Source organism: Tenrec ecaudatus, chromosome 2 (assembly GCF_050624435.1).
Source record: "Tenrec ecaudatus isolate mTenEca1 chromosome 2, mTenEca1.hap1, whole genome shotgun sequence".
Taxonomy (NCBI): domain Eukaryota; kingdom Metazoa; phylum Chordata; class Mammalia; order Afrosoricida; family Tenrecidae; genus Tenrec; species Tenrec ecaudatus.
This window is the reverse complement of record NC_134531.1, coordinates 231,792,680-231,819,814: the sequence shown is the minus strand read 5'-3', so window position 1 is coordinate 231,819,814 and position 27,135 is coordinate 231,792,680. Positions and strand designations below refer to the sequence as shown.

Genomic DNA, 27,135 nt, shown 5'->3' with positions numbered 1-27,135 from the left:
ATGGACTGTCTAAGAACAAACAAATCTGTTTTGGAAGAAGTACAGACAGAATGCTCCTGTCTCACAAACTTTGGACATGTTATCAAAGGAGACCAATGCCTGGAAAAGGATATCATGCTTAGTAAAGTGGATAAGGAGCGAAAGGGAGGAAGACTTTCGACACGATGGATTGGCACGATAGATGTACCAATGGGTCAAACATAAGAATTGTAGGATGGATGGAGGATGAAACAGGATCAAGCAATGTTTCATTTTGTTAGAACTGACTGGACAGCACCTAAATGCAACTATGATATGACAACCTTTACAAAAAAATACCTAATCTAAAAAGGCCATCCCACATTTTAAAAACCCAAACTCACTGCCATGAAGTTAATTCTGACTCATAGCAACCATTTAAAGTCAATTTGGGCTCCCAGGAACCATATGAAGTCAATTATGACTCATAGCAAGCATAGATTACTTTAAGTAAGCATCTGGCTGATGAAGATGCCGAGCAAGAATTAAAAGCCAGGCTCTCACTTGCATGCCCCAAGAAAATGGAAAGCAATCCTCATTTCTGTCCATCGAAACATATTTCATTTTTCAAAACTAATGAATGTACCAGTACATAAAATAAATCTTCTTGTTTTCTTTTAAACAGACGAAGAAATTCCAAAGCCAACAGCCAGGGGGGAAATGTCACATTCATAGTCGAAGGCAGCCTCGGTGGTTCTGTTCACAGCAGCTGGGTCCCCAGCAGAGCTTTTCGTTTTAAATTTAAAGTATATCAAATCTCTCTCTTCAAATTGAAAGTCAATTCATCTTAGGCAAGATGACATTTAAGTTGTTAAAAATGTATAGCAAGAAGCAACCTTCATGCTATTTCAGAAAGCCACGCATATGGCGTTACAAAGGAATTCTTTAAGGCACATGTTGTAAGAGTCCTACAGAATGGTTCCTTTATTCTTTTTTAAAATTTTTTGGTTCCTTTAGTCTTGTGATATAGTTGTGTCCCCATAAACATTATGGTGCAGTCTTTAACCCTGAAACCCCAAGTATGAGACTGTGCAGAAATCAGGTCTTTCTTCTCGTGAGGTTGTGCTGAGGTAGTGGGAGCAGAATTAATGACTTTGAATTATGGTGCTGTGGAGGAATATTCACAGTACCATGGACTGCCAGAAGAATTATCCAAATCAAGCTCGGGAGAAGTACAACCAGAATGATCCTTAAAAACAAGAATGAAGAAACCCTGTCTCACATTCTTGGAACATCAAGGGGCACCAGTGCCTGAGAAGGGACATCCTGCTTTTCGTCCAGCAGAGGGTCAGTGAAAAAGGAGGAAACCTCTCAAAGACTGACAGCCACAGAGGCTGCCATAATGGGTTCACACCCAGCGCAGACACAAGCGCTGTTTCACCGTGCTGTACATACAGTTGCTAGGAGTCTGGGCAGGAATAACCAAGGAAAGAAGACTGCAATCCCTTCTGAATGGTCTTTCATAAAATGGGAAAACAGACAAGGAGAGCCATCCACAGTGCGGGAGGGGGGCGGGGTGAGATAGCATGGAGAGAGAGAGGGAGAGAGAGACAAGAGTCAGCTACAAGGCCAGGAAAATGAAGAGACATTCTCTTCTAAAGCGCATGCCCTGATTTGTACTCACCAGACGGTGAGAAACAAAATTTGGTTCTATAAAGTCCCCCAGTGTGTGTTATTTCCGATACAGAAGCTCAGAGACATTTCAACATTATAGGCAAATCGGGGATGACTCCACACTCAAAAACCACACCCACGGCTATCAACTCTGACTTAATAGGGACCCAATGGGACAGAGTACCATCTCCTTGTGAGTTTCCAAACCTTTGCATCTGTACAGTGGCACAGAGCCTCATCTTTCTCCCATGGAGCAGCTGTTGAGTTAAACTGCTGACCTCAAAGTTAGCAGCCCAACGTGTAATCCCCCACACCATAAGGGCTCTTCAGTCCCTTTTGCAAATAACCTCACTGGGCCAAGAGATCAATGCCAAAAAATGATATTTACAACATCATTAAATTCCAAACAACCACAAGTATTTTAAAAACACAAAATCAAATGTGTAGCTAGCACAAAGCTAAAACATAGTTAATAGAAAAGTAATTGGTAAATACTACTATTTCTAAAACGAGCCTTGGTGGTATACCTGGTTAGTTACACAATGGACTGCTAACCTTAAGGTCAGCAGTTCAAATACACCAACCACTTAGAAATAAAAAGATGAGGCTTTCAGCTCCCGCAAAGACATCAAAGCCTTGGTAACCCTCGGGAGCTCTAGTCTGTCCCTTAAGGTTCTGAGTTGGAATCCACTGGATGGCAGTGAGTAGGAACTAATTCTAAAAATAATTTGCTAACTGTTCTAGTTGTTTCATTTTTGGAAACTCTCAAGGATATCTTTTTTGTTTTTTGGTGTGTGTGTGTGTGGGGTGGGCTACAAATTACATAGTGTTAATATAAGAGTGTTTCAAGTCTCTAAAGGAGCCCAGGTGGCACAAGGGTTAAGCGCTCAGGTAGTGGCTGGAAGCTAGGCGGTCTGAACCCCCCAGTCACTCTCTGGAGGAACACTGTGACAGTCCACTTCTGAACAGCCAGAAAGAGGCTAGAGAGAACCTGCGAGGCACTGGTTCATCTGAATGGATGGGCAGTTCTACAAGACATCTGATCAATACATGTGAACGAGGGGCTGGGGAAACAAATGGAGACCTGCAGGAGTTAACAAGCGAACTTCCCTTCCAGACTTAATTTAGGATCACAGTGACTAGTGCTTGTGAATGGTTATTGAAATTGAGTAATAAGTACATGGGGGTTCATTAGGTGATTTTTTTTTACTTTCATACCTGCTTAAAATTTGGCACCAGAACGAAAGGCTAAAAAGACTTGCCCAAGGACCCATCAGATTTCTAAGTGTGCACTGCCCATGTGACTCGGTGCACTGCTTGTGTGCAGGATAGGGCTAGGGGAGTCCCATTGCAGACGGATGACTTCAGCCAGCATGTATGAACATATATGTGGAACCAAAAAGGAAACGTTCTCTAGAAAAATGCCAGAGGTGGCTTAATAATGAAATGAAGTTTTACTTCCTAAAAGTTTTTTCATATACCAGTTTCTTTTGCAAAGAATAGAGCTAGCTAATAGGATGAAAAGAAAATACAAATTGCTGAGTATGTTCTAGACATCCTTGCAAACAGCTATGTGTAGCTGCTCATGGGACTCTCTAGAGTTCCGTAATTGCTGATTTTATAGAAGTTTATAAACTGATGGAGCCAGAGCACATCAATTAAAAAGGAAGTGCCATCTCTCAACACCCAGAGTGCATTAATAGTTTCAAATTTTGTAAACTTATGCGTAAAAACCAAAACAAATATATTGTAGACAACCTATTTCTGTTTCTGGATTTAAATGACACACTCTTGTAAAGATTTCTAGAATACAAAGAAAGATTGCATCTTGAATTGTTTTCAATATAAATTCTCTTTAAGAAGCAGCAGATGGAAAACAGAGTATCTAATTTCATGGAGAAAGCAAAGAAACCCTCCACTTGCAATTTAAAGCGGGGCTGAGCAGCAGCATGCGGCTGATGAAATACTGCTGCAATGACGGCAAGTGTGTGCAGCATTGCCTGTTCAGTGACCGCCTGGCAAAAGCAAAGGAGGGGAAAGGCTGCAGGGCAGGCGCCTATTTCCCAATAATTCGACCCAAATCTGTTCCTGAGACTTGTATAGAGAGAAATACTTGTATACAGAATCTGAATGAAATATAGATTCATGTTCACAGAGTTGAAAAATCTCAACATGGATTGGATTCCGCTTGTAAGCTACTCTTATTCCAAAGTCCTGATCAAATTCCAAATCAAATTCAGAGGCTGGGGTGGAGGCTGGAGGAGAGGCTGAAGGCGACACTCAACTAAACATGGGTGGAAAGACAAACCAATGTGTCCACATACAACCCAAGGTGGTCTTGTCTCCCTCTGATGTGTGGGCAACATTCTTAATTTAAAATAGCCAAATTGGCTTCATCTCTGCTGGCTCTAAGTGATGAGGTTTGTGCAAGTAAGCCTTATACAAAGGCAGTGGGTGGGGGGTGGGGGGAGGAAACTTCAAATAGCTCATGGAAATTTTCCATGGACTTATTTCCATTATCCATTAGCTTTATGGAGTCCTCTCATATTTATACAGAGTACATGCACAAAATAGCATCATAGATAGCTCTAGGCACTCCTGATTGTTTCACTTAATATGAATGTTTGCCACCTCAATGCATGTGTGTGTCTGTGAATCCTGATCCTTTTTGTGCTGGCAAAGGTCAGAGAGGGCATAAGCAGCAAAATCCTAACAGCCCACGATGTACCAGAGCTTCTGTCACAGCACCGGGCATTCTGTACATCCTTAAAGTTGGTAAAAGTAAAAAGACCACGTCCGATTTTTAAAAATGTAATCTGAATTTCATGTCACTGTAGAGTGGGCGGAGGCGGGGGGGAGTTAAAAAAAACAGCTCTTGCCTGGAAATCCCATGTTCCATTATGTATTTTAGAGTAGAAGTTGAGCAAAGTAAATGTTTTGTGCAACTGACATAGACTACAAGTCCTCTAATAGGCAGTTTTGCTTTGCTCGGGCCCTGGTGTGCTTTATTCACTGACCCTGCTAATTGATAGACAAAAGCAACTATTCATTTAGAGAAAGAAGGTTAAAGTGGCAGCAACATCTATTGTTCGAAGTGGAAAAGAAAACACACAGGAAAAATAGGCATGCCCCTAATCTAATAGGAGAAGTAATAAACATAGCCTCATTTACTTGTCTAACTGGCCCAGAGGACTCTCAGGGAACAGGACAGATAAACAAGCGAGAATAAGATCTAGGAAAGTGCTTGCGTTGCTCAAACAGTGAAGGGTACTAACCACCAAAAGGCTGGTGGTTCAAACCTACCCAAAGGCACCTCCAAAGAAAGACGTGGCTACATGCCTCCGAAAGGTCACAGCCTTGGAAAGAGGGACAGTTCTGCTCAGCAACACACGAAGGTACCGTGAATTCGCATCCATGCTACATCAACTGGTTAGCTTGCCCTGAGAAATCTCAGCTCATGCTCGAAGGTCAAAACCTTTTTAAAATTGAATGTTGGTCTCCCAATTCAGATCTGCCCCAGGTGTGTGTTATTCGAGTCACACGCCTCCACCTTGTTCCTACCTTGCACGAGAAGTTCTGCAGGCCAGGGACACAGAGTAGGAGAACTTGCCCTGTAAATTCTCTTCTCAGCATGAGAGAAGGAACCATGCTGGTACTTTGATAGATCCTAAATTTATATTTAATTTTGATATACAGTTTGTGTAAAAACATAGTGGCTTCTTTCGAGAATAATGGAAATGTGATTTCAAGTTGTTCAAGCAGCCTTCCGAAATTGCTCAACTGGGTAAGAGCAGAGGCTGGGTTTGAACCAGGATCTATCTGATATCAAAGTCACTTCACTGTTTCCTTCACTGTTCTTCATCCCAATGGCCTGTATCACAGAATCTCTGGGCATCAAGTCATTGCCTGGTGGAGGAGGAAGCGGGGAAGGATCATCTTCCATTGCCTTCTCACATTCCCAATACATTCAAATTATCTTTCCTCTCTAGTTCCAACTACTCTTCAAGAACCACGCATGCTAAAACGCTCTCATACCCCCATGCATGTCCAAAATTAGGCCCCAAAACCCTAGGTTTAGAACCAAGACTCGCTACTTTAGAGTTATCTCACTTTTCGAGTTTTCTAAACTCTTCTCAATTACGTTTTTTGGTGTACCCCTAAACAGATAGGTGCCAACAATGTCATCTTGCCACTCAGCAACATATAAGTCCAAACCTGTAAATCTTAACTCGAACACACAGCCTCATCTTTCTCACAAAGAGCAGCTAGCTAGTTTGAACCGCCAACTTTGAGGTTAGCATTCCAATGCTTACCCAATACCACCACCAGTAATATTTGCTAAATTTGCCTGAATTAATTAGAGATATGAAGTTGAAGTAGTATATTTCATTTTTCTTCTCCCTTCCTAAAGTCTTTGGTTTAAAATAGTTGAATTTTTTAAAGGACTTAAAAATGGACAATAAAACATAAATTTGAACTTTGGGTCTTACGTTTTATGTTTCAAGGGACGTATGATACTGGTTTAAATTCCTTTATATTTATAAGACTCCTAGTCCCTTAGGCCAATGTTTGGATTCCTTGAGTACATTAAAGCAAGTGACCACTAGATTATGAATAATTTATATAGTTATTTTCAGGTTGTTTCCATGATGGCAGCATTTTAAAAAATTTAGCGTACAACAAAGAAAATGGCCTCTTTCTAATAAGGGTCTAAAGGGGATTAGGAAGATCTGTCGTCATTTATTTTGCATTCAAACTATCTCCCTAAACTTAGTGGCTTTAAGCAACTGTTTTCATTATCTATTAGGGAGGAATCCTAGTGGAGAAATTGGTTAAATACTCAGATGCTAACCAAAAGGTTGGCCGTTCAAACCCACCAAACTCCCATAAAGACTGGAAGAAAACCCAAGGGGCAATTCTACTCTGTCACATGGGGTTTCCATGAGTCGAAACCAGCTTGTTAGTACCTAACAACAAAGTTATCTATTGATGCCTTAACAAGTCACCCTAAAATACTTAAAACAATCAATACCATTTTACATAATGTTGGTGGGCCAAGAACACTGAGTAATCCTAGCCTTACCAAATTGATTTTCCAGTAGTTCACTAGTACTGGGTATAGGCAGGAGGCCTCAGCTCCTCACCACCCGGCTGGCTCCAGAGCCCGGCTTGAGTAGCCTGACAGCATGGCAGCTGCCTTTCCCGGAGCAAATGATCCATACAAGAGAGGAGCCACAGCCTACATGACTGATCCTCAAAAGTCAAACACATTTCTACAATATCCTGGTATTTATGCATACCAGCCCCACACAATGTGGAAAAGCACTATGCATGACTGTGAACCCCAAGAGGCAAGAATCATGGGGGGTGGAAGTGGGGGGGGCATCTTAAAGGGTAGCTACTTACTACACAGCAGAAGGCATTGGTAGATGTCTTGCCTTCCATATAGGAGACCCAGGTTTGGTTCCTGGACAAATTATCTCACCCACAGGCACCCCCCACTGTCAAGAGGTGGTCAATGGCTGTTATGATGCTAAACAGGTTTCAGAGAAGCTTCAACACTAAGAAGGATTATGAAAGAAAGGTCTGGTGCTATACTCAAAAGAATCAGTCAATGAAAACCCTCGTGACTGGGGTCACCATCAAGCTCAACAACGGCTAACAAAAGACTACACAGTAATTTACGATTTCTCACTATTCTTTGCTTGGCGCCATCAGTTATACCAGCTAAAAGAAAGCTGTAAGGATTATCGAGGTCTTATGCACATGGGTGATGGTTATTAGCTCTCTAGTGGCTGAGATCCCCCACTCCACCCCACTCTGGCTTCTCCACATGGCTGCTAAAGCACTTTCAGTGCCTGGGGGCTTCGGGAAGGCTGAAATTCTTCCATGCCACCTGGCTTCCAACTGTGCGGAAGAAGAAATTCCCAGGCCGCCTGAAGATTTGGAAATGGAAGAAGGCCAGTTACCACTTTCATTCTATTCTTTTGGAAAAAGCAAGTCGGCAGGTCCAACCGGTATTCAAGAGAGCACTATACAAGGACTTACTCTTCACTTAAAAATGGAGAATTACTACATCATATCACAGACACACTAACAAAAACAGGATGACTAGCCACGAACACCAGTACGTAGCTGTCAAACCACTGAGAATTTTAGCCCAGTCGAGTTGACACTGGGCTATCCCAGTCATTGTCCATCTCATCAACCATGTCAGCATTTGTTACTGCCAGCTGAGCATTCTGAATGCACAGAGTGGTGAGTTTTTCACTGCCGCCCTAAATGAGAAAGGTCAGACAACGAGAAGTCAATAAGGAAAGAGTAAGGGTACTTCCCTGCAGGCAGCAATGGACTGGACCACCACAGGGCCACATAAAAGACCATCTAGAGATGTGCTCTGCTTATTAATGCAATCCGAAAATGCACTCTATGATCACTGGGATATCAAAGCTGAAGATTTAAAGACACACTGGCATCTTACCCAGGTGAAAATGATGCAAAATTGGAGTTTGGGTCAGCATCTCCCTAATTTTTGCCAAAAATCTCAAAATTTCTACCAATAGAAGAAAACTATTTCTGCAAAAGCAAGGTAGAGCCCCCATTGTAAGGCACATTGGTTAATTTGGAGAGAAGGATGCGGAACCTTAGTCTAGTGACTGCTGAATGCCTACCAGTGTGTTGGGACAGACATAAGCTTTGAATACATGCTTTCTGTAAGATCTGGTCTCCAGAAATTTTAATTCCCAGGGAGACCCTGTGACTGTCTGTGATCCTTTTTTTTTTTCCAGCAGGGGCCACACCTGCCAGCAATGAATACATTTTGAACAAATGAAAGAAAATTTCAAAACAGTACTGATTATGCAAAAAAAAGATAGTATAAAGAGAAATGCAAATGAACATCAGGTAGAAAAACATTATCATCAGGGGAGAAGGTAATATAGACAAAAACTAAACCCACTGCCAGTGTGTCACTCCAAAGGCCCTACAGGCTGAGTGAACTGCTCCACAGAGGTTCCAGGCCTGTAAACCTTTACAGAGACTGGTTTTTCTCCTGTTTCTCCTGCAAAGTGGCTGGTGGCTTCGAACTGTCGACCTTTCCGGTAGCAGCCCACCCTTTAACTGTAGCACTCCTTCACAAAACTCACTGCCAACTCATAGGGATGCTCTAGGGCAGCCCAGAACTCCCCCATGGGCTTCCGAGACTGTACATCGTTACGGGAGTAGAGAGCCCCTCTGCCTCCCTTGGAGAGGCTGGTGGTTTCAAACTTCTCTTTCAACTGGTGAGGGAAAGAAGAACACTTTTAATAGTGCGCTGGGGAGTAAGTGAACACCAAGACATTGGGGATAAGTTGGTAGATTGACAAATATTCAATTTAAACCACTGTTTCAACCCATCTTCCCACACGTTGGTGTAAGAGCTCTTAAGTAGGAACAAAGGTCATAAAAGACTCATTTCCTACTTTTTCTCTCTAACTTGCCCTTGGGCGAGGGCAGGATCAAAGAAGTCATGGGTGGAAAATGACACTATTAAGCACCTCAACAATAAAACAACCTACGGCAGAGAATAAAGACTGAGGGAATCATGGAACCATAAAGAATCTGGATGACATAATTTACCATCAAAAGTCCTAGTTGACACATCGTAATAAAAAAAGCACCGGCTGCTGTCGTTATAGGGCAGCTTATGCAAGACAATTCTTCGGAAAAACAAATTTAACGCGAGCATTAAATTGGTTCATAAAAGGTCACCATGAGGTCACGGTCATGAGTTCAGTTGGTGTTGTTCAGTGCCGGGGACACACAATGCTAACAGCTGATTCCCTGACTCAGCCAGCTGTCTCTAAACATCTGTGTTTTGGTCACAAGAGAGACTGAGTGAGTGTGAAAAGAAACAAAAAAATCCCTCACCATATGGAAAATAAAAACCAGCAAATGAGTAGCCTTGCTAATGGTAACTAACAATAAGTTGTTTGGGGTTTGCTTGTTTAAGTTATTTGCAGAATGGAGAGGTACTAGAATAAAGTAGACAGATGTTTTCATAGCATTAAACAAAACCCAGACTCATCTGGAATTTAAGACCACTTAATTCATGGTTCAATAAGATGAAAATCTTCTGAAAATACATTTAGATACAAGTCACCCGTCCAAGAAAGCAGAATAAATACATAGGCAGGCATCTCCCGTTTTCCAAATGTTTGCCTGATGCTTTTCCTGCTCTGACCAAAGACCAACATTAGGGCCTGTCTTGCTAACTGAGAGAAATCTGAAGCGGAATTCTGCTTTCATGAAAAAGCGAGGAAAAGGACATAAACTAAAATGAGCTTTCAGCATTTGTTGCGCAGCTGCACCCCAGCAGGGAGTGACGTCATCAAGGGCCTCCCCCAAGAACTACACTCCGAACCTCAGCATCAGGCCGCCGTGACTCGGAATCATGGGTCCGTGAGCGCGCCGTGTTAGTGTTGTTTTAGGTTTTATGCGTGATTTGGCGGGATTTGGTAGGCTTTTTGGGTGGCATGGAAATGCTCAGAAAACTGTTTTCCTATATGGATTAATACTCTCGACTTCCTCGCTTTATACTGCGTCAGTTTATGAAAGGTTTCGTAGGGACACGTTCAGAGAGCGATTAGAGGAAGCCTGTGTGAGCCTGTGACAGACACGGGGATGCCGAGGTGCAAGGACTGTCTGGAAGCGCGACCAGTCCGTAGAATCCAGGACGTAGGACTGTGAGAATTGGCTGCTCCGGAGCAGATTGTGCAGACAACTTTTAGAATTTAAAAATGAAATCGCTCAGGAAACCTGTGCGACGGGAAAGGTAGTATTAGCTCTTGCTTTTCGTAGCAGTGAAAAATCAATACTGTCTGAAATTAAAATACTAACTTACACAAGAGAACAGTGATTTTTTCAAACACACACAAAAATATTTTACAAAGGAGGCTGGAAAAAGTAATCTTACAAATGGAAATTATTCACTCTTTCTGTCTAGAGTAGCGATAATGTGGGAAGTGGCAAGAAAACCCTAAAATATCTAGAAATGCTCTAGATTGTTCCAGACACACCATTCAATAGACAATGTCACATACAGGTTAAATTCTCAGGGAGCACCTTTCCACCTTGCACTCAAACCAATCCCAAGAATGCCGGTGAAAGTCATATGCATTATGAATTCCCTTAACTAAACACTCTCCAACTTAGAAACAAACAAAAAAAGCCGTTTCTGTTGATCCCAACTCATGAAAACCATGGGTGATCAGAGAGGAGAACTGCTACCCAGCGTTCTCTTGGGAAAGAGGTCTTGGTGGTACAGTTAATCCCTCAGCTGCTAACCCAAAGGTGGCAGGTTCAAACTCACCCAGCAGCTCCATAGGACAAAAGTGAACTGCTTTTAGAAAAACCACATCCAAGAAACCAAGTTGGGTGGCTTCACTCTGTCACATGTGGTGGTTGTCCAAACCACGTTAACAATCGTCATCATTTCTGAAGCAGATTGCCAGCCCTTTCTTCTTTCTTTTGAACCATCAACCACTAACGTAAACTGTTTATGCTACCCAGACACCTCCAACCTACAAATTTTGTCTTAACTAATCTACCCTAATCTAATCTATTGTTGTGCTGTGGTCATTATTATCAAGCCTGCCCCATGCCACGCATACATACCCCTCTTCTGACTACCAACTCCTCTCCCCACACCACCTGGCTTTGGTCCACCTGTCAAGAAGCGTATCCACAAAACCCTCAGCGGCCCTGGAGGACAAGGGTAGAACTGCCCCTGGGGTTTCCGAGACTGGAACTCTTAATGAGGCAAACAGAAAGCAACCCCTTTTCCTGCGGAGGAACGGGTGTTTCGAACTACCTATCTTTGTGATCACAAACCAACTCGTAACCCACTACACCTTGAGAACTAGTTGGTGGATTCATGGCAATCCTGTGTGTGGCAGAGCAGAACTGTGCCCCAGAAGTCTGAGCGGCTGTGCCCATTGAAAATCAGCTCTCCGGGCATCTCCAGCATTTGCAACCCCTGGGGAATTCTTAAAGGACAACGATGGTTTTTTATTTGCCAAGTCAAAATAATATTTTATCAGGATAAACCAATCAAGACTTGGAAATAGGCCAATGAGATTCCTGGGTGTGCTTGCACTGATCTGATTCCATAAGAGGCAGTCTTCCAACTGACTTGCTAAGAACTAGGCTCTGCTATCCAAACTCGCTAAGGGTAGACATTGTAGAAAAAGGACAGCAATCCAAGTGTTTCCTGCCCCACACAATGCAGATGGCTCTTGATCGTTCCTTTTTCAAAGTCACACACATTTTGCCAGGGAAGAACCCAAGTTGGAAGTGGGATTTTGGGATATGTATTTATCCATGTGTACAGGAAAACGTGTAACACGTCGGAGGCAGAAAGCTGTCCAACAAAGGAAAACTCAAGCAGGAGCTGAGAGAGTGGTAAGACTGCACACCTGGATCAAAAGGAAGACGACTGGCAAGAACTGGAAAAATACGTCAGTTCCACGTGCTCTGGCTCCCACAGGTTTCCCTGTACAGAAAATCTTCAGACGTGGTACTTTCAACACGGCAAAACGTCTGGTTTATACTTCCAACACAGGCCAGTTGAGAAAAGCCACACATCAGCTGTTCACAAACCCCATCTGGACAGTGGCTACCAACACAGGACCACAGAGGCAGATTAGGCCCAGAGGAAACAGAGAAGTCTGCTGAAGGAGCAATAATAAAAGGCAAAGGGGAGGTTTATTGAAATGCAAATCTATGGTCCCTTCTTTAAATAAAAAACAAAAATACTTTCACTGACTTCCTGTAGTCAGAGGCCAAATCCATTGCAGAGCTCAGTTATGGTCTTTTTTCCAGAACAAAGTCTGTCTAAACTATCTTAAGCCCCTGGCCCATGTATGCCCCTGCTCATTGGGTGTTGAGCAGAATTGTTGGAGAAAAAGAGACCAATAAGGGCCGTACTCTCCTTGCCAGCCTGTCCAAAGCCTGAGCCTGAGACGAGTCACTCCAGGTGGTCAAGAACTTTTCCCTTTGAAGTAAAGCTTTTCCAGGCTAAGGTCTAGTTGTGGTGTGGGAAACAGGAGGGGCTCTCAGGGTCAAGAACAGGGTGTGAACGCTCCAGTATGGAGGTGCTTGGCTTGTATCAGAATGATGGGTCCAGGTCTGAGCCCAGACTCCATATTAGCTCTTGCTTATTTTCCTTAGACAGAAGTTAAACTAAATGTATGAATACGAGGTTCCTAAGGAGGGTCTTGACGAACAAAAACTATGACTATCGTGTGATTCCAATTCACAGTGAGCCTGGAGGATAGAATAAACGATCCCGGTGGGTTTCCAAGGCTGTAAATCTTTACAGGGGCAGGAAGCCTCACCTGCCTCCAGAGCATTTTGGAAACAGTTGACCTTGGGGCGAGCAGCGCAATGTGGCATCTACCACAGTCAGGGCTCCTGAAGGAAGGATGCCAGGTGGGAATCAGAATCTGGGTCTTCAGGCACTGGAACTGGGTTTCATTGCTGCTGCTGCTGCTACACATTTTCTGCAGGGATCTTTGGGGCCACCAGGGATCGTCCAGGGTCTTGCTACAAGACTCCCTCGGGAGCCCTCAGGAAATGACCACTGTGAGTCACAGCCCTAACGTGACCGATTCGAAGAGCCCACATTTAGTGTTTCTGGCCAATTCCTGTAAAGACACCCCCGCACCCTGGTTTGGAGTTGTCCCCCCCTCCATCTTCCCTGACCTGGCAACGTTCAATCAGAATGTTGCACCGTTAGGCCCTGATTTCCCCTCACAAACACGCCTGTTACTCCGCCATTGTGGAGGGCGGGGTTGCACTTGGAGAGATCACAGGACTGTGTCCCCACGTCGAATGGTTTAGAGTCTTCAAGAAGTCTCTGCTTGCATTTGCACAGAGCTCTTACTCATTGGCAGGGGAACCTTTCAGAGGGCTCCCACAAGAGAGCCTGGCAATCTACTTCCAAAAGATGACAGACCTTGGAAACCCCACAGGGGAAAAAAAAAAAAGAAAAGAAAACCCCACAGAAAACAGTTCTCTGAAAACATGGCATTACTGGGTTGGACTCCATGGGTCTGGTTTTGTGGTTTTGCTGTTGTTTTGGATACGCAGATGTAAAACATCTGATTATTCTTAAGGGGAACCATGGGAGCAAAATCCTCAAGGCAAACTGATGCTCACATTGAAATAATCATTCCCCACAAAAGTCAGCTCTTGAATACATTGTCACTTTGTCTTCTAAACAAATTCTATTAAGCTCACAGAATGCATAACTCCCTAGATATCCCAAGGAGCCCTGGGGTGCGGTGGTTCAGCACTTAGATGCCTACAGAAGAGTCAGCAGTTTGACCCCTTCTGCTGCTGAGGTGGGGGCGGGACAGAAGTGAGTGTCTGCTTCCAGGAAGATCACAACCTTGGAAACGTGATGCTCTGTCTTACAGGGTCACTGGGAGTCGGAACTGAGCCTATGAAAATGACTTGTCTTTGCGGTTCCTTTGTTTTGTTGAGGGGATGTGAGCTACACATCTCAGGAATAAAATGGCATCAAGAACCTCTAACCACATATATAGTGCAGAGTTCCAATGTATTGATTCACAACTGATCAGGAAAATCACACCAGAGGCACTTTTCAGAAGAGGAATTCTTCAGCAGAACGCTGGACTATTTTAAAAGTGCCATATCCAGGTAAAAATGAATTAGGTATTATCAACATCTAATTAATAAATGGGTGAAAGGTGAGGCTCTCTAATCCCATAAAGATCGACAGCATCAGAAACCCCAGAAAGGTTTGCTGTGAGCTGAAATTGACTCAACGGCAGTGGGTTTTTTTCAACTAATGAATTAAAAATTCAAAATGGCACTGTGGTGGAAGCATCAGATCGCAAACCGTAAGATCAGTTACCCTCGAAAATTTTACATATAAGGCAGAATGGACTCACGGCAGTGGGTTTGGGGCTGTTAATGAATAATATCCAGGCAGGATTTTTTTAAGACGCAATATAAGGAAAACATTCAAATAATACTGAGTTTCTCTTAAATAGGAAGAGTTATGTTTCCTATGATGTTTCCTACCCCAAGGTCAAAATGATTTGATGTGTAATATATTATAACAATGCATTGTTCTTTCTTAAAGAGAGGGCTACCCAAACTATATATATCTAGTTCATGAAACACTCGTTTTAGATCCTAGAAGTCTGAAGCAAGTCTTCTAATACCTAAAGGTTGTAACAAAGAAAACCTTGCCAGGCTCTCCACTCTTGAGAATGAGACTCGGGAATTTTGTTTTGCAAGAGTGGCAAAGCGACGTCCTTCAAAGGTGCTTAAAGCATGAATGGCCGCCTTCCTGGGACCAGATGCCTGTGACGCCGGTAATGTTCCATTAATCAAGGAGGGGCTCCCTGGACACCAGCCGCCACGGAAAGACTTAGTCAAGAATGCCGATCTCCACAGAGAGGGGGCAGAAGTCCCAGGGTGGCCTGCTAGATAAAAGAAGCAAAACGTCCACTGTAAGCTACATTTTGTCCTGAAAAAAAAAAAAGAGGAAAAACATGTATTCGCTTTCACAAGAAGGGAACCTCTGGAACAATAAAAATGTTTATCGTTAGAGCGGGGTGACAAGCGAGATGTCTAAGAATAACTTTTTTATAGCGTTTTCAACATTTTAGCGATGTAAATGTTTTGCATTTCCAAATAGGGAAACCAGTGGAAGAGAAAGCTACAATTGAGTACAAACAGAAATAAGTCAGGCAAATGCTATCAGGTTGGAAACACAAACAGAATTCATTCTAGTAACGTTAAAACATAACACCTGACTGCACCCTCTCAGGGGGACACATTCTGCAGATAAAAGGAAGTGCCGAGATACCTGAAACTTTACTCAGTTGGTTTATTGACGGTAATAATATGGCATCACAGTTTTGATAAACATTTATGCATCTTTCAGAGCAAAGAAATCTATTAATAGAATGGTGAACCATTAAACTGTAAGTAGTAAGATACAAATAGAACATAAGAGAAGTTAAATAAAAAACACAAAATGAAGACACAGTTTGCAACATGAACTTTTGACTGCCAGAGGGGACGTACTTCTTGGCAATACTGCAGGATCCCCTCCTTGGTGCCAATGCAGGTTTTGGTCCCGGATGGGTCGGACTCCCACTTCCCGTTCTGCACGTTCATGTGCATGTTCAGCTTGCCACAGAACATGGCAATCTGAGGTTCTGCCAGCAGGCCGGCATTTCCATCAGTAGGCACCTAAAAAGAGAAGACTCGGTTAGTTACAGAACCCACAGCTCTAAGGGAAGGGTTTGCAGGGGCTGACGGGGTGGTTATAAAGAGGAAGAAGGAACCAGAAACAGTAGTAAAAAATGGTCCCCTTAAGCTGGTTCTCAATAATGAACAACCCATTCTTGCCTTTACCACCACTTCGTATTTCAAAATATGGGAAACCCTCGCTACAATGGATTAGCACAATAGTGCCAACCATGGAGTCACACATGCCCACGGTTATGAAAATGGCACAGGACCAGCAATTTCCCCTCTGTTCTAGGCATAAGGTTGCCGTGAGTCAGCGCGGCCCACCAACAGTAGCTAACAACGACCAATGCTACCCCGCTGCTTGTAACTGCCTACACCACAAGACTTTTCTCAAACTGGGAGAGAAAGCAAATGGCAAAATTTATTTATTGAGAACCTTGTACTTTTTCCCCACAGTGGATTTTTGTGGCCTCCCAAAAGGTTCTGACAAAAAAATGCTTTGTTGTTGTTGTTTAGTGAAATTACGCACAGGGAAGAACCATATTCTCACAACTTTAACCGACTCACTCAGAATGCAAAGCCTGTGACCAGGTCCGGGAATAAAGTTGTATGCTTTCCACCAATGCAGAGAACATGGTGTGGACACAAAGTGATTGCATGTTTTTTTTTTTTTGTTTTAACAGAAAAGGTCAAACACTGTTGAACTGACCATCTACAAATGTGCCTAAGTGACACTTCCATTCCGATTTCCCCCAGAAGACTCTCTGAACATAAAAGAAGGGGCTGCTGGGATCGTTGTCCAACTGCCCAATCACATCCTAGCCCTGATCATCACATACAATAGACCTCCTCAGGAGGAGGACTTTGAGGGGTGCTCGCTGCTTCGGGATTTGTGAAACCTGGCATTGGGCACTTCCGCGCTAGACTCAAGGCCAGACCAAGAGTGTCAGAGTAAAATCACATGGCTGTCCGTGGCTGATTGGTCACAGATTCGCAGACTTTTCCTCCTCCGTGCTTCTACACGGACTCAAACCAAACGGTCAGTCTTTCAGTTAACAAGCATGTTAGCAATTTGCACCATTTTATATTTTGCCACTTTACATGGAGAAATGTAAGTCCTGAAATACCTGTACCACCTGACTAATAGTTTGAGTTCTCATTAGTGAGAAGGACAAAAAATAATAATAAAATCAGCAAGAGTGGCACATGAATCCACAGGAGAAAAAGTTATTCAAAATAGGAATCAAACGACACATCAAGTACATTAATTCCTCTCTTATTCAGTCCAGCTGCTGAAAAAACATGATAACCACGCCAAGAAAAATGAACATCCAACAGAAGTTAGTGATCGAGTCAAGAGCCGGCCTATTCTGCAATAGCTCATCATTCCTGAAAACTGTTGACAAGAGGAGGTTTAAAAAAAAAAAAACACACCAAAATCGCACTGAGAGATTTTATAAAAGAAATGAAACAAAATTTCCTGACATTCCATCCCACAGATACATAAAAATAGCTCAAACATCTGTCTGTTCTAATCATGTACATATGTACTTTGTCCAACCACAGTAAGATGTTTGCCCTTTAAAAAAATAGAGTCTTCCACTGAATCCAGGTAAGGCAGATTCGCATCCCTAGAGCCCTAGCCGCTGGCAACATTTCTAAAGCCAGGTTTCAAGTCATTTTTTTCACAGTTCTAATTCTAGCTGATAAGGCATATTTAACCAAACTGTGCAGCTACACTGCCAGATGTTTAGGCAAGTCACTCCAGACAGCCACTGAGGCGACCTCCTGTCCGAGAAACCAAACAGGTTCTTTCCGGCAGTAGGCTCCACTTTCTCCTTCACTGCCAGCAGGAATTCTCCTTGGCAGCCTTTTTTTGCCTTGGCTTCTGCCCACTAAACCTCCCTGGCTCTCTTCTCTGACCACAGCCCACTACTTGCCATCCTCCCACGAGGCATTCCCTCACGCTCAGTGGTGCTTCTTTTTACCTGTCCTTTCAAGACCTGACCTGCATGGCTGTGCGCTTTCCATTTCTAGTTGCAGAGAGGCAGTGCTGATAGACCAAGCATAAATGGGAGCCACTAACAATTCCGGATTTATTCAATAAATTCACTGAGGAGACAACATGCAGTAGACACTGTTTGTAGAAAGAGAAGTTAATGGGACACAAATCTTACCCTGCCAAGAGGCTCACCTATCACCCCAGTTTACCCTGAATGAAGGTATTTCCAGAGACCCTGGGTGATACAGACTGTTAGCCAAAAGGCTGGTAGTTTGCACCCACCTCGAAGTAACTTGAAAGACAGGCCTGGCAATCTGTGTCCAAGAAGCCACAGCCTTGAAAACCCTGTGGAACACAGCTCTCTACTCTGACACATACGAGTCACTGAGGAGTACATGTGGTGAAGAAAGCTGATGGTGCCCAGCTATCAAAAGATATAGCATCTGGGGTCTTAAAGACTTGAAGATAAACAAGAGGCCATCTAGCTCAGAAGCAACAAAGCCCACATGGAAGAAGCACACCAGCCTATGTGATCACCAGGTGTCGATAGGATCAGGTATCAGGCATCAAAGACCCAGAACAAAAAATCTTATCATTGTGAATGAGGGGGAGTGCAGAGTGGAGACCCAAAGCCCATCTGTAGGCAACTGGACATCCCCTTATGGAAGGGTCACGTTCAGGAGACCAGCCAGTCAGGGTGCAGTGTAAGACTGATGAAACATACAACTTACCTCAAGTTCTTTAATGCTTCCTCCTCCTTCCATCCCCCCGCCCCTAACATGACCCCAAGTCTACCTGACAAATCTGACTAGACCAAAGCATGATATGGGTACAGATCAGAGCTGGAAAACAGGGAATCCAGGGCAGATAAATCCCTCGGGACCAATATTGAGAGTAGCCATACCAGGAGGGGAAGATGAAGGTGGGGGAAAGAGGGAACCGATCACAATGATCTACCTATAACCCCCTCCCAGGGGGATGGACAACAGAAAAGTATAAGACATGAAAAAATAATGATAATTTATAAATTATCAAGGGTTCATGAAGGAGGGAGTGTGGTGGAGGGAGGGAAAAATGAGCTGTTACCAAGGGGTCATGTACAAATATGCTTGACACAATGGATGGATGGATGAATGGATAGATTATGATAAGATTTGCATGATCCCCCAATAAAATTATTAAAAATAAATAAAGATTTTAAAAATATAGTTCGAATTGATTGGTGACAAGTAACAGCAAGGGCTTTCCCAGGATGCAACACCTTCAAGGCTGAAGGTGCATCCTGGGGCAGTGGGTCACCATACCTGGTAAATGCATCACATAAATAAATGTAGCTTCATTTTTCTTCTACCTGGCTTTTTCCTTTTATATCTCCTAGTCTTCCCTTTGTCAGTCTTTCCATCCAAACCATCCACTGTACGATTATGTTGATTGCCAATCGTGGTAATCTTTCCCAAATCTCTTCAAATATGCTGATCGAAAGCAGGATCTATCATATTTCAGGAAAGCAGCCTTAACTGCCTCACGACCTCTTCATTTAACAATAAAATCTAACACTGCAAAACTACAAGCTGCACTTCCTTTGGAGCTTTCCACCAGAAGGGACTTTATATTAACCAGAAATAAGTGTAATGGGAGTCTGGATAATTAGCATATCCATTTTTTTTCCAGTGGAGTTAGTTTAACAGTTTACACTTTAATCCCTCAAGGAGCAGGGCAAAAGTTCAAACTAGAAATGATTAAATTGTGTGTATACATGAGGTACATTTAACATTACAAGAGGACCTTCACAAATGAAACACTCAAATCACAGAATAAATCAGAGAAACATGGACAGCAGGCAAAATTATTTTCCCAAATCAATACCAGCTGTGTAGATGAAGATCCAGGCAATTAGCCTGGAAACACACACTAAACCAGAAGCACCCCCTTTCTTCTTGAAGCCCCCCAAATGAAGAAGCCATGCTTTTGGAACTAATCAGTTCATTGAAACAAGACAAAAGACCCCAGAAGCCTCACGTGCATCCTGTCACCACTTCAGGAAACAAAGCCTGGTTGCTGGGTGCAGCCACATTCTGGCATCCAGCTGCTTGGGGGTAGTGGAGGGTGTGTAGGTGGGGATGCCAAAGAACACCACTCTCACCAGCCCAAATGGCCATCCAGGAGATAAGACCTAGTTCTCCAAGCAGCCAGCACTTTACTCAAATCCCTTGTAATGAATGAAACTGCCAAAGGCCAGCTGTCTTTGAGTCAATTCTGATTGTGACCCTGCGCATGTCTAAGTAGAACCGTGTTCCGCAGGGTTTTTAATGTCTGGTTTTATGTGTCTGTTTGTTTGGGGGGTTGTTGCCAGACCTTTCTTCCGCAATCAAACACATGAACCATTTGTACCATCCAGAGACTTCTAATGCCTCAAACAATCGCTTACCAAATCACGCACAGGGCCATACTCAGAACCGGTTAATACAAACAGTCATTATTAAAACTCCATCTTTGAGTGGGAGAGTAAGTTCTTTTGCTGCCAGGAGTGGGGGCATGGGAAGGATCATGCTAAAGATGTCATTCCCATTATTATTATTCCCCCTTAAAAGGGTCTCTGTCACTCTCTCTTCTATAGAAAATGCAATTATTTTGTTCTTAGTAGCTGTTGATTGATAGGACTCCTGGTGACACCCCACAGCCCCCTATGTCCAGAGAAGAACTGCTCCAGGGGATTTAAAAACTCAGGCTTTTTCCAAAGATGGCAGATCTACTTCCCAAAGCACGCTAGGTGGGTTTGAACTGCTAACGTTTCAGCTACAGGTCAAGGAATTAATGGCCTGCACCACCCAGGGGCAGAAAGACTTCAATAAATGGGTAATGGAATCACATTAGGATTATAATGTAATCATCATTAATAAATTATAATTTTGCTATTATCTTTACAGCTTATAAAGGGAACTGACAGTTACTGTACAGAAATCTAAACCAGTATCTCCAAGATTGGGACACTGATATATCTGGCCATTCCTCAGACATGTATTTCTTAGCCCGAAGACAAAGGTAATTCTTCTAAAATGACAAGCTTTCCGCAGACATCATATAAACTGGAGATGTTTTCCCATGGGAAACAGCGTTCGGTGACAAATGAACAAAACAAGTAAAAACAGTGAGGCAGCTACACATTGCCTCAGAAACAAGAGCCTATTGACTGAATGCTCTGAATGACGACAAAACATACCCTGCCCCCCCCAACACACACACACGCACACACACACACACACACACACACACACTACCAAATTCACGGTCATCAAATGGATGTCAGCTCCTAGTGACCCTACAATGCAGGGCAGACTTGCCCCTGTGAGTTTCCAAGACTGTAATGCTTTACCAGAGTAGAAAGGCCATCTAGCTTCCAAGGAGAGGCTGATGGTTTCGAACTGCTATTCTTGCGATCAGCAGCCCAATGCGTTAGCCACTGCACCACCAGGGCAGAGATAAAATATTATCTGAAAGTGTGGGAAAATATTTTTACTATAATTCTCTGCCCTGAAAAAATATATAAATATTTAAAATCTCAATATATAGAATACTGAACAGAAAGTGCAGCTTCCAAAGGCAATTTTGCCTGACAGGGTGCAAAGGGGTCTTAACAAAAGTTAAAACAAGCAAACAACACATAAGTACCCAGCTCCAGAGGTGAACATGGAAACCTAATATTTGGAATAACTGCAATCTACAATCAAGTAGAACGCTAGCTTCTGGAAAGAGTTAAATTCTGTTTTCCAACCCTTTCCCCTAGAAGTTTCTCCCTCTATTATCATCAAGGAGATTGAAATTCCTTATAGAGCAGGTTTGGCAGCATTCCTCCCCACAGGTCCCCACTGCAGGGAAGTGCCAACAAGGAGCTCTGTTCCACCAGCTGAAATGCTCCAGGGATGGAGAGAGGGCGCAGCTCCATAGCTTTCTGCACCCGTGCATTTTATCTAATTTTAAGGTGGCTGATGAGAACCATCTGGCTTCTGCATTTAAATCTTTTCATTGGTCTCAATAGCTAGTCTCAGATAGTGCAGCACTTTGCACCTTTTTTTTTAGCATTTTTTTCTTTTTTTAAATCATTTTATTAGAGGCTCCTACAACTCTTATTACAATCCATACATACATCAACTGTGCAAAGCACATTTGTACATTCACTGCCCTCATCATTCTCAAAACATTTGCTCTCCACCTAAGCCCCTGGCATCAGCTCGTCATTTTCCCCCCTCCCTCCCCACTCCCCCCCCCGTGAACCCTTGATAATTTATAAATGATTATTTTGTCATATCTTGCCCTGTCAGACGTCTCCCTTCACCCACTTTTCTGTTGTCCGTTCCCCAGGGAGGAGGTCACATGTAGATCCTTGTAATTGGTTCCCCCTTTTCCACCCACCCTCCCTCCAAGTTTCCAGGATCTCCATTCACACCCCTGGTCCTGAAGGGATCATGCACCCTGGATTCCCTGTGTTTCTGGTTCCTGTCTGTACCAGTGTCCATCCTCTGGTCTAGCCAGACGTGCATTTTGCACCTTTTAAGAGTTCATGATTTCCTCTGGGTGGAAATCGCATAGAGTACCTTTAAAAAAAATTAAATCAAAGCACCAAGAAAACCAAACTCACTGCCATCAGGTCTATTGCAACTCTCCAGGACCCTACAGGCAGGTGGGCATGTCTCTGTGGGTTTCTGAGAGGAGGGAAAAGCCTCATCTGTCTCCGACAAGCACAGGCCAGTGATGCTATTTCAATCACATCCAAGGTTTCTTCCCATCGCAACAGTTTTCCCTGGACCTGTTCTTGCGATTGCTTGGTGCTGTCCAGTAGCGACCCAGGGTACTACAGAAGGAAACATTGCCCAGTCTGCACCAGCCTTACAACTGTCCCTATGTCCCTTAACGTGAGTGTAATTCAATTATGCTTCCACCCACTCCCCCACTAAAGACAAATCCCTTTCAATTTCACTTAACAACATTTAAAGTTTCCATTTTCAAGGAAATGGACTCTTCTACAAAGAGTGATGAAGTAAATTAGTTATTCTTTAACATAAATAGGTTTTTCCATCCCCAAAGGATGAGAGTAAGATACTTATTTCCTTCTCTAAATTCCAAAATGATCTTAAATAGAACTGAAATACCTGAAGTCCCCACTTTTATCTCCAATACAGGAAAACTGGAATTAAAATCAGAATGACAAAACTCTTGAGAATCTGGAAAACCATCTATCCCAAGTGTACAGTGATGGCAATGGCCTTGGTCAGAGATTTCTCCAAGGCCACGTGCATATGGAGAGGCAGGGACGGCATACTTCAAGGACTTTGTTGACGTGACCAGACTGGGCTGGCTCTCAAATTAAAAGGGAAAATTGCAATTTTCCAAGGTTTTGCCCTGTATGTGTGTGCGCCTCCTGCACTAGTGGCAGCAAGAACGGAGGTGCCAGTCCAAGCAGAGCAGAAAATGGATGTCATCACTGACACTGTACACAGTCCATCCCCCAGGTGGCCGGCCCACACATTCATCACGGCCACCATTTATTGAACCATTATTTCACAGCTCGAATTTCGGACTACAACCATTTACCACAAAAGCAAGTGAAGAGGGAAAGAAAATTCCTTTCAGAGAACTAATCGACAAATTTCACTACTTGGAATTTGACATTCTTACTGGTGCACTATCCATCTGGTTTCAATGACAAATTATCACCCCTGATGCTATTCACGCTATTGATACCAAGCTGAATGGACTCCAAACCCCTATTATCTCCTAAGGAGATAATCCCTGGCCAAGTGAAAACAAGAGTCTTCTCAAAAGATGTCTTTGTTATCCACCACCCAGAAGAGCCAATACCCAGAGTTTAAAGCGTGCATCAGGCACGCCCAAACAATAGTGATTTCCATGGCCTCATTATTACTGTGATAATCTGGTTCGTAGTGACTCCGTGTGGCGGAGTAGAATTGCTCCACATGGTTTTCTAGGTTATAATCTTGATCACGAGGTCTTTCTCCCCTGAAGCCAATAGTTAGTTCCATCCGCTGACCTTTCTGTTAGCAGCCCAGCAGTTTCCATGTTTAAGGATTTACAGCCCTGGATACTCTATCCTATAGGGTCACTAGCAGTAGGCATTGCCTTGGTAGCACCATATTTAGAGCAAATAAGAAAAGGTAACAAACCCCCTTTAAAGACTTAGACTGCATTCTTAAATGTAAACACTAGATGCTCACATCTAGGAACTTCTGATGACTTCCATGTTAAGAAATCTCTGAAACACAAATGCATACATTTTGCTAAATGAGTTTGGTCCAAGCAGCCATTTGAATCTTCAAAGTGGAGCTCAAAAGCCCAGCATTTCAAAGGGTGCCACAGGGCAGCAAGGGGAGCAAAGTAACAAAGCCCCTGTAGAATCCTGAAAATAGACTTCTGTCTTGGGGGACAGGGCTTGGCACCTCAGCAGACTTGATCAGAAAACATCCATAAGGGTCAGCAGACAGACCTAGAACTATCTATTGGTTGCTTTCTTTCTTTCTTGTTTTGTTGTTTTTTGTTGTTTATCTTTTGCCCTATGTCTATCACTATAAGATAGGCAGGATGAATAGTCCCAAGGAAAAAACAACTGGACCAGCGGTTCCAGGGGACATGGGAGAGGAGGGGGCTGGGAGGGGGAGTGGGGAGCCAACAAACTCAGGGGTAAGGGAAAAACAAGAAATCTAAAATTCATGGTGAGAAGGGTATATAATGTCTGGTGGGGTTTAATCAAGTACAATATATATGAGAGGAATTACTGAGAGCCGAATGAAGGGTGAGCATGATGGTGGGATAGGAGGAAGGTGAAAGGAAATAGAGGAAAGAAATAGGAGGCAAAAACTATTTATAGAGGTATAGCTATAGGCATGTATATATGTAAATATACTAATTTATAATGAAAGAGATAGAGGCCAATGTACATATATTTATATGTTAAGTATTAAGGTAGGAGACAGACTTTGGACCTTTAGGTAAGGCCTCCCTTTAGCACAAGATCATTTTGTTCTAATAACCTGGCACTCTTTGATACTCACCTTCCCTACATCATCGCTGAAGACAAAATGGGTGCATAAGCAAATGTGCTAAAGAGAGCAGATGGTACCCAGCTATCAAAAGATATAGCATCTAGGGTTTTAAAGGCTTGAAGTTAAACAAGCAGTCATCTAGCAGGGAAGCAAATAAGCCCACATGAAAGTATCACAGCAGGTTATCAAAAGATCCAAAACAAACAACTATATAGTTGTGAACAAGGGGGTTTGGAATGGAGACCCAAAAGCCTATCTGTAGACAACTGGATATCCCCCACAGAAGGGTTACAAGGAAGGGATGATTCAACCAAGGTGCAGCATGGCACCAAGTATGGCAATATGGCACACATCATTTCTCTACTTACTGAATGCCCACGCTCCCCACCCCCACTACCATGACTCAGTTCTAACTTACAAATCTGGCTAGACCGGAGGGCACACATTGGTACAAAAAAGAGCTCCCAACACATGGAATTCAGGACAGATAAGCCCCTCAGGAACAATGTGGGAGCAGTAATACCATAAGGGTAAGGGGTTGGTCTGGGAGGGGGAAATGGAAAGGGAAACCAATCACAAGGTTGGATATATAGCACACACACACACACACACACACATACACACACACTCCCAAAGGAGACAAATTAAAAAAATGTGGATGAAGGGAGAAGGGGATAGTGTTAGATAGGAAACAATAATAACAATATATAATTCATCAAGGTTTCACAAGAGTGGGGAGGTTGGGGAGGGAGGAGAAAACCAAAGGAGCTTAAGTCAAGGGCTCAAGTAGAAAATGCTTTGGAAATGATGATGGCAACATATGTACAAATATGCTTGATTCAAAAAATATAAGAAATGTTATAAGAGCTGTAAGAGCCCCCAATAAAATGATTTTTAAATGCCAAGCATTTCCATTGTTCATATATGCTTATCAACTCTCCCCTTATTTAACCTGCATTTTCAACAGCAGACAGACTTACATTATAGACCAGTATACATACCACATTGTATGTGTAGCACATGAAGTGGTGGCATACACTCACACACATATGCCTCATGTCCTGGTAGAAATCAATTTGAGCAAATTTTTTTATCATTTTATTGGGGGCTCATACAACTCTTATCACAATATATATATCAAATGTATAAAGCACATTTGTACATTCATTACCCTCATCATTCTCAAAACATTTGCTCTCCAATTAAGACCCTGACATCAGCTCCTCATTTTCCCCCCTCCCTCCCCGCTCACCCCACCATGAACCCTTGATAATTTATAAATTATTATATTGTCATATCTTATACTGTCTGACGTCTTCCTTCACCCGCTTTTCTCTTGTCCATTCCCCAGGGAGGAGGTTATAAGCAGATCCCTGCAATCGGTTTCCCCTCTCTACCCTCTTCCCTCCCCCCTCCCAGTATCGCCACTCTCACCACTGGTCCTGGATCATCCATCCTGGATTCCCTGTGTGTCCAGTTCCTATCTGTACAAATGTACATCCTCTGGTCTAGCCACATTTTTAAGGTCCAATTGGGATCATGATAGTGGGAGGAGGAATAATTTAAGAGCTAGAGGAAAGTTTTATGTTTCATCGTTGCTACACTGCACCCTGACTGGCTTGTCTCCTCCCCGAGACCCTTCCATTAGGGGATGTCCAGTTGCCTACAGATGGGCTTTGGGTCCCCACTCCACAATCCCCCTCATTTACAGTGATATGATTTTTTGTTCTTTGATGTCTGATATGTCATCTTTCAACACTTCCTAATCACACAGGCTGGTGTGCTTCTTCCATTGTTGCTTCTGAGATAGATGGCCGCTTATTTACCTTCAAGCCTTTAGACCCCAGACACTTTATCTTTTGATAGCCAGGCACCATCAGCTTTCTTCACCACATTTGCTTACGCACAAGCTTTGTCTTCAGCAATCTTGTAGGAAAGGTATTATGGAATGCCATTTTAATAGAACACAGTATTCTTGCATCGAGGGAGTACTTGAGTGGAAACCCAATGTCCATCTGCTACCTTAATACTAAATCTATAAAATATGCACATAGATCTATTTCCCTATCCTCATATGTAAATATATTTACATATGTACATGCCTTTATTTAGACCTCTATAAATGCCCTTTGCCTCCTAGCTCTTTCCTCTATTTTTTACTTTTCTCTTGTC

General features: G+C 43.0%; 1 protein-coding gene across 6 annotated transcripts in view; it reads right to left on the bottom strand.

Moving 5' to 3' along the window:
- APP (amyloid beta precursor protein) overlaps nt 1-27,135 on the bottom strand; it is a 298,287-nt gene that overhangs the window by 220,979 nt on the left and 50,173 nt on the right. For all 6 annotated transcript variants that reach the window (XM_075542402.1, XM_075542403.1, XM_075542400.1 and 3 more), the window contains exon 2: nt 15,736-15,903. In XM_075542402.1, coding sequence (XP_075398517.1) covers nt 15,736-15,903 — 168 coding nt within the window. The remainder of the gene's footprint in view (nt 1-15,735; nt 15,904-27,135) is intronic.